Source organism: Coccinella septempunctata, chromosome 1, assembly GCF_907165205.1.
Source record: "Coccinella septempunctata chromosome 1, icCocSept1.1, whole genome shotgun sequence".
NCBI classification, from domain to species: Eukaryota; Metazoa; Arthropoda; class Insecta; order Coleoptera; family Coccinellidae; genus Coccinella; species Coccinella septempunctata.
In genome coordinates, this window is record NC_058189.1 from 47,450,171 (window position 1) to 47,462,634 (window position 12,464).

General features: G+C 40.1%; 1 protein-coding gene across 1 annotated transcript; it reads left to right on the forward strand.

Moving 5' to 3' along the window:
• The first annotated feature begins 437 nt into the window (after positions 1–437).
• On the forward strand, positions 438–7,888 carry LOC123309686. The gene is made up of 3 exons (XM_044892913.1): positions 438–485; positions 524–613; positions 746–7,888. The coding sequence occupies exon 3, from the start codon at positions 755–757 to the stop codon at positions 7,658–7,660; it is 6,906 nt and encodes a 2,301-aa protein (XP_044748848.1). The 5' UTR covers positions 438–485; positions 524–613; positions 746–754; the 3' UTR covers positions 7,661–7,888.
• Positions 7,889–12,464: the final 4,576 nt, after the last annotated feature.

Consider the following 12,464-nt stretch of genomic DNA (forward strand, 5'->3'; position numbering starts at 1 on the left):
TTTTCTTCATTTTTTTTTTAATAATCCAATATTTGCCTCTAATATTTTGAAGAGCAAAATGAAAAAATCAAAAGTGAAAGTTTCTTCATCATGTTTGCAAACATAGAATAATTATTGGATGCTCTAATGAATAAGAGAAATTCAAATTTCCCGCTATTCGTTTGTTCCCTCGATTCAAGCGCCACCTACTATACAACTCGTCAAAAGTTAGAAAGAGATGGATGATAAGATCGGACATAGATTTTGTTTGAGGTTGACGGTCTCGGTTGTCTCTGGGCCACATCATCTAACTGATCATATCATATCAGTCTAACATTTTGTGACACATAAATTTTTCGTGACGGTGATCTTTACGGTCTTTGTTTACGTTTACGGACACCCCTGTTTACAACCAAAATTTATCTAGTGTTCTGTGGTTGACAATTAGTTATTTTTCTGTGGTTGTTGGGTTTCCCGCAGAAAAAATTTCCCCTTTCTTATCCAAGGTTTTTGCAAAGATTATAGTATACTCTATAATCTTTGGGTTTTTGAGGAATCCCCTTTATTGATATTCAGTTATTGAACCTTTTTGACAATTTAATGTATAAAATAGGTCAAAAAAACATATGAATAAGTAAGTCTCAAAGTTTGATAATATGATAAAAGCTTGGTATTCAATAACCCTGAAATTGCTTTCCTGGTTAATAATAAGGGAAACCGTAGAGATAAACTCTAGGATTTATATTTTCCTTTTCAACATTTTCAGACACCTGTAATGCAACATCTCCCGATGGAAGCGATTAAATATAAACAGGTTTATTTAGCCGCTAGTAAGAACGATGTTAACCAACTCAATTGTCTCCTGGAACAAGAAATCGAAGATGGTAATTTGGATGATTTACTTTCGAAGGTGTGTATGGAGCTGGAACTCAATCGTGTACACCTTTCCGACGATATTAAGCAAATTTTGGAGCGAAAATTGATGAGCCTACGTTTTTTCCACAAGCAGTCTAAGTTTTACTTGACTTCACAAGAGGTTCGTGATCACATACAATTTACGATACAACTTATAAGTTCTTTGGAAACATGTAAAGATAAGGATGAATTGTTTATAGGAAATTTGACATTTATAGCTAAGCAAATTTTTACGCTTAAGAGAATACTTAAGTCGACTTATGATAGGCTTCCTTGGGAAGAAATTGAATTCTGTATATTGTCATATATTAGTACCTTTAAGGATCAGAATGAAATTGTATTATTTTCAAGAGCTATTCTTAGTAGATCCAATATAATTTTGTATTTGGAAAGCTTTGGTAAACATCTCGAAAATTTACCGAATCATGTGTTGATTATGAGACCACAGGAACACTCGAGACTCCCAAATTTGAAACGGGATGAAGTTGTCGAGGATATAATTGATAAATATCCCGAGTTCAAATCTCTTTATGATGATCATGAAAGAATGAGAGACATTCATTCGCTCAACGTTATGCTGAGTTACGTGGAACTTGTCAGGTCTATTGGATTGGAAGAAAAAAATGGTATACTTATTCTGATGAGAGCTTTACAGATTATAGGCGAACATTTGAAGAATACCCTGGAGTCTCCTAAGTTGTCCCAGACTACTATAAATTATCTATTCACCTTCTTCAGCCAGAGTACTAGAAACTTGATGATCAATTTAAGAAACACCTTGGCCCATCAGTCTCTCTCAAAACACGAAGAATTATTAGAGAACATCGAATCCAACTTTTTGAGTGGGATCAAAAACGATATTGAAAAACTTGGGGGACAGATTGGTTACATTTTGTCAAAGTACAAAATGAAAGTCCTCGTAGAACTTGGTGATAAATTTTTGAACACAAATGATGAGAAAGTGATGAAAGAAGTGGCTTCTGTGATGAAAAATTTCGGAAGTGGTAAGGTGCTCAGAGAAGACCTATCTGAGCTGAAGAACAATGATATCACTAGGTTAAAAGATCTCATAGACCAGTATCGTGATAAAATTAAATATAAATGTACTTATAGCGAAATTCTTTTCGAAGCTATCGATCAATCTTTCAAAAATGTTCAGATAGGGGCACCTATAGATTATGGTACAGCTTTGCTGCTTTTCCATAGTTTGTATGAAAAATTCTATATGATGATTGGAAGTTCACACGATAAAACAAACTATATAAGATCGATGAAATATAGTCTAAAGCAGATTCTGAAAACTTTATCACCGCAAATAGAAGCCTTCAAATTGTGTAAAATAGCCGAAATGATAATTTCAATCCACAGCTTGTCATCTGGATCTCAAGAAGATGAAGTGGCGAAACTCTTTTATAAAATAATGCACATTATAAAATTCGAAGTTAACAGTGTCCAGTGGACTGAGAAGTTAGGGAGAAAAATAAGTAAAAGGGATATGGAAGTGGAGACATTCAATTCTGAGAATTCTGAGGAGGTGACAAAGATGAAGAAAAAGGAGAAATTGAATCAGTTGAGGGAAGTTTTTGACGGAGTCACTTACACCCAGTTCAAGAGTAATAAGAAGCTTCAAGCTGTTGTGGAAATATTGCTTTTAGATTTGATTCCGATGTTGAAATATGATCATTTCAAAGCGAAGTATTTTTTGAACGATAATTATCCATCCCTTACTGGTGTTGATCTGAGAAATCACTTGGCACATAATAATGTCATCGTGGAAGTTCTTCTGGATTTAACGTCAGCTATATTCCTCTTTGTTGAAAAACTATTAGAAGTCGAAGGAAAATCTGACGATTTCAACTTGACTGAAGTTCAGTATTTCAACTTATCTAGAGTGAAGAACTCTTATGCGAAAACTGTTGATATTTTAAATAGGAAACACAACATGTTCGTCGCCTTGAAGCAGAATAATTTCGACGCTTTCTCGGAATGCATCAAGGAAGGTGCAGATATCAGATCTAGGGACACGGATTTGTCCACATGTCTACACTTCGCAATGAGTAGACCTAAAACGATCAAACTGACGAAGTTTCTTTTGAAGGAGGGTCTGTCCACTTTTAAAATGAAGAATTTGGAAAACCAGAGCCCTATCCACATAGCGGTTACGAAAACGAACCTGGAAGTTGTAGAGTTTCTGCTCAAGAACTTCGATACTGACATCAATGAGATCGATTCTTTCGAGAGAACCCCAGCTCATTTGGCAGCCTTCTCCGGTAATGACCGCATATTGAACAGTCTTTGGAACCACGGTGCCGATTTCACCAAGAAGGATTACTTGCATTTAACACCCTTGCAGTACGCGGCGCTTAGCGGTAAACCTTCCGCCGTCCAGTTCTTCTTCAATAAAGACCTCTTCCACAAATTAGACGACGCTTCCGGTGGTTTCACAACTCTACACATCGCTGCAGAAGAAGGTTTGGTCAAAATTGTGAACTATCTGCTGTCGAAAAGCGTGAAGGTTAACGCTAAAAACGACGTTGGTGTCACACCCGTCCAGCGAGCCGCCTTAAACGGCCATCTTGAAACTGTTAAGGCTCTGATACGGGCAGGCGCAGACGTGAATTCCTCGAACATGAACGGCAATTGCACACTGCAATGGGCTTGCGAGACGGGGAGAGAAGAAATCGTCAAGGTACTTATACAGAACGGAGCTGACGTTAATGTAACGGAATACGAAAATAATTTCGCGCCCATAAATTATTTGGCCAAGCACGGATATATCGGAATACTCAAAATATTCCTGGAGAACGGGGCGGACGTCAACGTTACAACTAAGGACGGTTTTACGCCCCTTTTGTACGCTGTCGAGGGTAGACATCTGGAAATCGTGGATTTGTTGATGAAACAGGATTGTATAGAAGTGAATAGATCGAATATACACGGAATGACACCGTTGCACGGTGCTTCTATGAATGGAGACGTAGAAATTGTGAGACTGTTGATTATGAAGGGCGCTGATTTAGATTGTAGAAATCTAGAAGGTATGACGCCGCTTCACTTCGCCTGTAAGCATGGCCACGAAGCTGTCGTGGATCTGTTGATCGAGCACGGTGTATCGATTCATGCCGAGACTTCTATTACGCGATGGCTTCCTTTACACATGGCCGCGGAGTCTGGAAATGAAAACATAATGGTTAAATTGATCAGGAAGGGTTCTGAGATAAACGCCACCACATCCAAAGGCGCCAACTGCCTCCACATAGCTGTCAAAAACGGGAAGAACATCCTGGACCTACCGTTAAGGTTTGGGGTCGACATACACGCTAAAACTAAGGACCGTGGGTTCACCCCTCTACATGAAGCAGTCATCGCTAATAGCCTCCAAATGGTGAAGTGTCTGTTGAACGCAGGAGCCCACATCGACGATCAAGATAACATAGGTAACACGCCAATACATTTGGCCATCGAAAGGGACAGCAACGAGATCTCGGTGTTCCTATTCAAAAACGGAGCGAGAATCGATTTGTCAAATAAAATGAATGAAACTCCTTTCCTATCGGCGGTGAAACATAACAGGGCGACCTTGATACAGATGGGCCTTTCGTCCCATTTAATCCAGGACAAGCTTATTCTCAAAGCGATAAACAACGCTATTATTGAAGGAAACACGAACGTTGTGAGGTTGTTACTGAAACACACCTCTCATTTAGACTTGTCCGTATACTGGGATGAAGACCAAAATACGCCTCTTCATATTGCCTCTATGTTCGGAAAAGTGGATATTGTTGAGATGATGCTGGACCGTGGCGTTGTCGTGGATTCGAAGAATGAGTACGGCCACACCCCCCTTTTTTTAGCGGCCGTGAATCGGTTCGATGAAATCGTCGAAATGTTGTTGAAAAGAGGCGCCACGATCAACCCGCAAGACCGCGACGGCTCAACTCCTCTACACTTGGTTTCAGAAACCAACCACGAGAGGATGGTAGAGTTCCTTCTAAACCACGGCGCTGACGTCAACGTGTTGGATAATGAAAATAGGTTACCTATCGAGCTGGCCGTGGCCAAGGGTCGTATAACCTCTGTGAAATTGTTCCTGGAGAAAAATAAGAGCTTCTTGAATCGCCAAGGTAATCAGAATTTCTCTCTGTTGCACATCGCCACGAACTACGGTCACAAGGAGATTGTGAGATTTTTGCTGGACCAAGGCGCCGATATGCACTTGACGAACGATAAGGGCTCCAAGGCCATTCACATCGCAGCCAGGGAAGGTTTCACCGATATAATCGATGTTTTCCTGGAGAAAGGTATGGATTTGGACGATCGCGGTGTCACCAACTACTCGATGTTACACTACGCGGCATCCAAGGGTAGATTGGAAGTTGTTAAGTATCTACTGGAGCGAGGCTGCGACATCAACACCGTTAACGAAGGCGGAATATCGGCGTTACATGTGGCGACGAATCAGGGACACAAGGAAGTCGTCGAGTATTTACTCAACAACGGTGCTATCTACAATAGTATAGTGGGGTTTAATAAGGACTACATAGTCAAAACTATGTTGTCTTCTGTTGGAAAATTGTTTTCACTTATAAAAGACGGCGACATCAAGGAAATTGAGGAGATTATCAAGGAGGGAGTACCTTTGAATTGTTCAGATACCAACAAAGGATCAGTCTTGCACTTTGCAGTATACAAAGGTAGATCAGACGTCGTGGAACTACTACTACGAAACAAGGTTTCAACGAACGCTAAGCATAAGAACGGATGGACGCCTTTACATTACGCCGCCAAATATTCCAACGATAGAATCGTGTTTTTGCTGCTTTGGCACGGCGCGAAATACAACGCACAAGCCGACAACGGCAAAACACCCCTGGATTTCGCCGAAAAGGCGTCCATCAGGAATTTGCTGCAATTGATAAACGATTCCTTCGAGAGCGTACGCAAGAAGAAAATTTCGATAATCGGTCGGTTGAAAAAGATCAAAGACAAGGATGTCGTCAAGGCCGTGGTGCGAGCTGAAGATGAACATGGAACAACGCTGATAACGTCTGCCATCAAAAACGATTTCCCAAAATTGGAACAGTTGGAGGATATGCTTCAAGGGGACGTCAGATTTCAAATGAGAAGCATCGAGGATTTTCAGTACCAGGAAAGGTTCCAAGAGGTTAAGGACCTATTGATGGAGGTTTACGAGAAAAGGAGGGAGATCTTCGGCGATCATAATCCGGCTACTTTGAGCATCAAGAGTAAAATAGCCGCGGTGCTGTTCAAACTGCAATTGTACGAACAGTCCTTGAAGTGCTCGAGGGAAATTTGTGAGAAGCTGAAGGATTGCTTAGGGCCGGACCACGAGCTTGTTTTGAGGGAAAGGAGTTCGATGGCCGTAGTCTTGCATCGGCTGGGAAGAAATGAGGAATCCCTTAAATTATTCGAAGAAGTCCATAAGATCCAAAAGAATCTAATACCGCCCCATCATCAAGACTCTCTGAACACCATAAAGCACATGGCTCTGACTCTGTTGAACATGGGTGAATTGGACAGGGCGCTGAATATCTACAAGGATGCGCTCAAACTGGAGGAGAAGAAATACGGTCTGCTTCATTATTGCACTTTGGTGACTAAGAATAACATCGCTTTGATACTGTCAAAACAAGGGAAGAACGACGAGGCCTCGGCTTTGTTCAAGGAAGTGTACGTAGGAAGAAAATTAGTCTTGGGAAAATACCACTCCGATACCTTGAGAACCATACACAACCAAATATGCGTTTACAAAGACCAAGAAAAATACGACGAGGCTTTGGAAGCGTTCAAGAAGTTGTTGAAAAGACAGAAATATCACTTAGGAGCGCACCATTTGGACACTCTCGATACCCAAGCTCAAATGGCGGACCTTCTCACAAGGCAGGGTAAGTTTTTTTCTGCTTTCAAAATCTATAAAGAGATCAAGGACCATAAGATGGCGGTGCAAGGACCAGATCACAAAGAAGTTATGGACATCGTCAGATGGATGGAGGGGATAGTAGAGCAGTTTAAAAAAATCGGCCTCATCAGCAACCTGGACAGTTTTTCGGATAACCTCTTATATACCATGAACAATGCAGCGAAGAATGGCGACATTGACACCATTGAAAAACTTGTTAGGAGTGGCGTTGACGTCAGCGAAAGGGACAAGGAGGGCAGGAACTGCCTGCATTACGCGGTAGATGGTAACAATATAGAAGTCATCAAGGTGTTTTTGAAACACGGCGGAGATTTGACAGATAAAACCAACAAGGGTAACACCGCTTTGCACACGGCTTGTAATAAGGGTTTCAAGGACGTGGCGGAGTTCCTCTTGGAGAGCGTGAATAAGAACAAGATGGCTTACCTGATCAACGCCGCAACTAAAACTGGTTTGAAAACTGCGCTTCACGTGGCAGCCCAACATGGTTATCTGGATATTGTCAAACTTCTACTGAAGAAGGGCGCAGTGTATGATTGTGCGGATAAAGACAATAAAAAACCCTTGGACCTGGCTCAAGTTCAGTCTGTTAGACTCATCCTCGAACTCACAGGAGAAATGTTCGCCGCTGTTGAGAAAAAAGACTACGATAAGATCTCCAAACTTTATACCATCGATATCGACGATTTTTCGTGTGTTGCACACGCTAAAAATTCCCGTAATGAAACAATCTTGAAATTGTTGATTTCGAATGGAGAACTGGAATCTGCCAGGAATTTGACTGCGATGATAAAGAAGACAAAGACTGCCGTCAGGAATCTTTGAATCTTCGCGATGGGCTAGCCCACTCTTTGCATTTACAATTTTTTCGTCTCGTATCGAGATATTTGTTGATCTCACGTTTAGTGATACATACGCACAGATGTATTGCCAATTGCGAAAGTTTCGGTAAATGTTTAATTGAAAGGATGTCCAAACGTTTTAAGTATTTAGTTCGCATAAAAGTATGTTGAGTTTATAGAAATGTGAATTTTTTTTATTATTATGCCTAGTATTTTTGTTTTGCTTATGCATATTATTTTAGTACGCTTTGAAATTAAATTTTATTATTTTTTCTTTTTTTGATACCCTTGTATTTTTGTTTCCTCATTTACTACTTGCCCAACGGTTCGCTTGCGTTTTATGAGTTGTAATGGAAAAATTTATTCGCGGTATATAAACACTGAACGTATCGATTCTTACCTACGAGTTTATTATTATTACAATGGATCAGAGTTAAGAAAAATTCTATAAACTCACTCAATATAACAACGATTCTAAAGCAGTTAAGGACGTAATAAAAGTCCTGGATAAGACACTTCCTGCGTCGGATATTGAAGTTTTTCGTTTGGGAAAGCAGGGATCATCGTCTGGGAGACCACGTCCAGTAAAGATTGTGTTTTCCAATCCATCGCAGCCCCTAACGTTGCTCAAGATGTCCAGAAATCTCAAGAAGGATTCTAAATACTCCCATTTGAACATCACAAATGATTGGACTCCAAGACAGGCCAACTACTTCAGGGAGTTGAAGAGTGAGGCTGAGTTGAGGAAAAAAGATGGTGAAGATGTAACAATTAGATTTTTCCGTGGTGTTCCTAAGATCGTTCCTGTGGTTGTAAATGCGTTAAACTAGTGTCGCCCAATTATAGTGATACCACACTTACTTGTTATTACCAAAACGTTCGCGGACTGAATACTAAGACTCATGAATTTTACTCTTCCGTTTCATGTGGTGATTGTGACATTGTGTGTTTGAGTGAGACATGGCTTTCCGATGGGGTTGTCGATTCCGAGATTTTTCCACCTGATTATGACGTATTCAGATGTGACAGAGATCGAGTGGCTGCGAATGCGACCATGGGAGGAGGTACCCTTCTGGCTTTTCGGAGTTATTTGAATGCACAGCGAGTAGATCTTTCAATACTGCACCAATTGGTGCCCACTGTTGATGTCGTTGGTTGCACGATAAAGTTGAGGTCGAAGAATTTTTTGGTTGTATGCTTGTATATTCCGCCTAGAATTGATGTTCCATCCTATGATTTATTTCTTGAGGCTCTCTCATCCCTTGATATTGTTCATGGTAAACAACTTTTAATACTTGGGGACTTCAACGCTCCTGAGTTTGTTTCTTCTTCATCTTCCGATCCGAGAACTTCAGCACTCGGAGTTTTTTCGAGTGTTTTGGACTTGGTTCAGTTCAACTCGCAGCTTAATGTTAGCAACAGGCTCTTAGATCTGGTGTTCTCCAATGTATTATGTGAAATGGATTCTGAGGTCCCTGCATATGTTTCTGTTGACTCTCACCATCCGCCATTTCTGCTTAGGCTGGACGTGAAGAAGAATAATTCTAACCTTGATTTGGGCGGAAATAATGAATTCAGGGAGTACAACTTCAGGAGAGCAAATTTCATCTCGATGTATAGGATGATTTCTGAGGTCAATTGGTCATTCATCACAAATATAGCTGATACCAATGTTGCGTGTGGGGAATTCTATTCGATACTCGATGCAATTTTTCAGGACACTGTTCCTTTGAAGAGAAAACGAAAGAGGAGATTTCCTCCCTGGTACACTACGGAAATTATTGAATGTATACTCCTAAAGGAAAAAGCCTTCTCGAACTATAAAAAGTATAGAAGTGATTTTGATTTTCAACATTTTTGCAATGTCCGCCGCAGATTGAAGGCCTTGTTGCACACTGAGTATGGAAGTTTTATTCGGCACTCAGAAGAATATGTTAGCACTCAGCCCGATAGGTTCTGGCAGTTTGTGCACGATAAAAGAGGTAATTCTCGTATTCCAGGAAGGATGGTAAATGGTTCTCAGGTTATCGAGGGGACGAAGAATATCGCTAACGCTTTTGGTACTTACTTCGGTAGCGTATTTGATGATGTTTGTTCTGTGAGCGTGCCCCTGTTCCAGGAGATTTCTCGATTACAGGTTTCAGTCGATTCAATCACGGATGCTCAGATTCTCAGGGCTGCGAAGAGGTTGGGCGACAAAGCAACGGCTGGGCCAGATGGTGTGCCAAGCTATTTGGTAAGAGATTGTATCGCTGCGCTGTTGACACCCTTACGCCATATTTTCAACTTAATATTAAATACTGGAATATACCCAGATATGTGGAAGCTCGCCAAGGTTGTGCCTGTGTTGAAGAAAGGAGATCGATCACAGATTGGGAATTATAGGCCTATATCTCTGTTGTGCAACTTCTCGAAAATTTTCGAGATTATTTTATATAACGAGATCTACCCAGTTGTGAAACACCTGATCAATATTGAGCAGCACGGCTTTATGGGTGGGAGGTCATGCATCAGTAACCTCGTTTGCTTTACCGAGTTTTTGACTCGTAGCCTGGATGAGGGTCATCAAGTGGATGTTATGTTTGCCGATTTCCAGAAGGCTTTTGATAAGATCTGTCATGAAATCCTTATTGAAAAACTCAGATGTAAGTTCGGCTTTTCACATACATTGCTGGCAGTGATCGCATCTTACCTGTTCAATCGTCGGCAATATGTTCAGATCGAAGGCTTCCGTTCAGAAGAGTATGCTGCTACATCCGGTATACCTCAGGGATCTAATCTGGGCCCTCTCTTATTCATATTGTTTTTAAATGATATCATCGATGTAATAGAGAGTGCAAAGCTGGTCTTTGCCGATGATTTGAAAATTTTCCGCAGGATGATGAGTTCAGGTGATTGCGAGGGGCTTCAGGAGGATTTAGAGCGGTTGTATCATTGGTGTGTTGTTAACAAGCTCAGCCTTAATATTTCTAAGTGTAGCGTCATGTCTTTCACGAGGAGTAGGCAACCTGTTGTGTTCCCCTACACAGTGTGCGGTAATTTGTTGGCGAGAGTATCTGAGGTTAGGGATTTGGGTGTGATCTTTGATAGTAGACTCACTTTCATCCCGCACGTTGATCAGTTAGTGCTTTCTGTCTCGAAGGTTTATGGTTTCATAATACGCAACTGCAGATATTTTACTCACACATCAACCTTTTTGTGCCTTTTCAATGCATTAATAAGAAGCAGGTTGGACTATGGCTCTGTAGCTTGGAATCCCATCTACAATTGTCACAGACAGCGCATTGAATCAATTCAGAAGCGTTTCCTGAAGTACCTCGTTTGGAGGGAGGATGGTGTCTACCCAGTGAGAGGTTCAGAGTATGGCTTGCTTTTGAACAGATTTGGAGTCTCCTCTTTGGAAGTTAGACGAAAAGTACTGGCGGTGAAATTTTTGTACAATGTAGTGAATGACATAACGGATTGTCCATCGTTACTAGCTATGGTCAACTTCATAGTGAGAAGGCAGAATTCGAGATCACAGGAACTTTTTTACTTGCGTACTCCCAGGACCAATCTTCTCCTACAATCTCCGATTGAGTTTATGTGCCGGACCTTCAATACGATCTCTGCGGTTTGTGATATTAATTTTGACACTTTACCATGTATTATTGAAGTACTTTTATGCAGTTTGGAGTATGAACAGTAGACTGAGTTTTCTTTGTTACCATCGAGTGGTGTAATGATCGGTTGTGAGTTTTTTTTTTTCTGGGTTCAGTTCATATTGCTTTAATGTTCAATTTTTATTCATTTCCTGTAATTGGGTTCTTCCTGTAGGAAATAAATGGCTTATTATTATTATTATTATTATTATTATTATAACTATTTTAAATCATTTCTTTAAGGTAAATGGTAAAAAAGCGCCTTAACTGGTGACGTAATGTGGTTAGGCAACAAAAGATACTTAAAAAAAGCCTAGCTCTGTGACAAAAAGGTAAGCTTTTGGCATAGACATAGATACATACATAGATAGATACATGTCTCATTTACCACGGGCACCAGCTACTCTTATTTTACAACAGAATAGCAGATCTGCCAAGGCAGCTCCTAGTCGAGGACAAAGTTCAAGGTGTTAGCGATAACTAGGAGGACAAAATTCCAGTATTTTTCAATACCTATTTATGCAGGTACCGAAATGCAAATCAACAATTGTTGCCTGACAATAAAGGAAAAATAGAACTTTAAAATGGTAACTTCGTAACGTTTCGGGGTCTCTGTTAGATCCCTTCATCAGACGAATTCTTAAAGAATCTTCTGAATTGTAGTTACGAAGTTACTATTTTAAAGTTCTATTTTTCGTTTATTGTCAGGCAACAATTAGGGTTTTCATTCCCAGTCTTGAAACAAAATCAATTAGAAAATTGAAATAATTGATTTGCTCCTGAGAAATTTGTGCAAGAATTCAAGCAGGAGCAAATCAATTATTTCAATTTTTTAATTGATTTTGTTTCAAGACTGGGAATTTCAATCGATATATCAATAGTTGAGCAGTGTAGCTTAGATATCAATTTCGTCGGATAGTTTATCACATATATTTTGTTCAGTTCGAAAGTAGAAAATATTGAATTACCCACTATTGGTGTGAAATGAATTTATATATAAGTTAAACAGATATCATTCCTCCAATTTTCAGTACAAGTGGAACGAGCTCATTTTCTAGTGAAAATTCGGTGTTTCATTAAAAATTCTATGCAATTTAAGCGTTGGCAGTATAAATATGATTTTGGGGAATTTTCAATAATTCGCAG

What these genes read in the sequence shown, in the direction of transcription:
- LOC123309686 (XM_044892913.1), top strand. Translation starts at nt 755, where the DNA reads ATGCAACATCTCCCGATGGAAGCGATTAAATATAAACAGGTTTATTTA.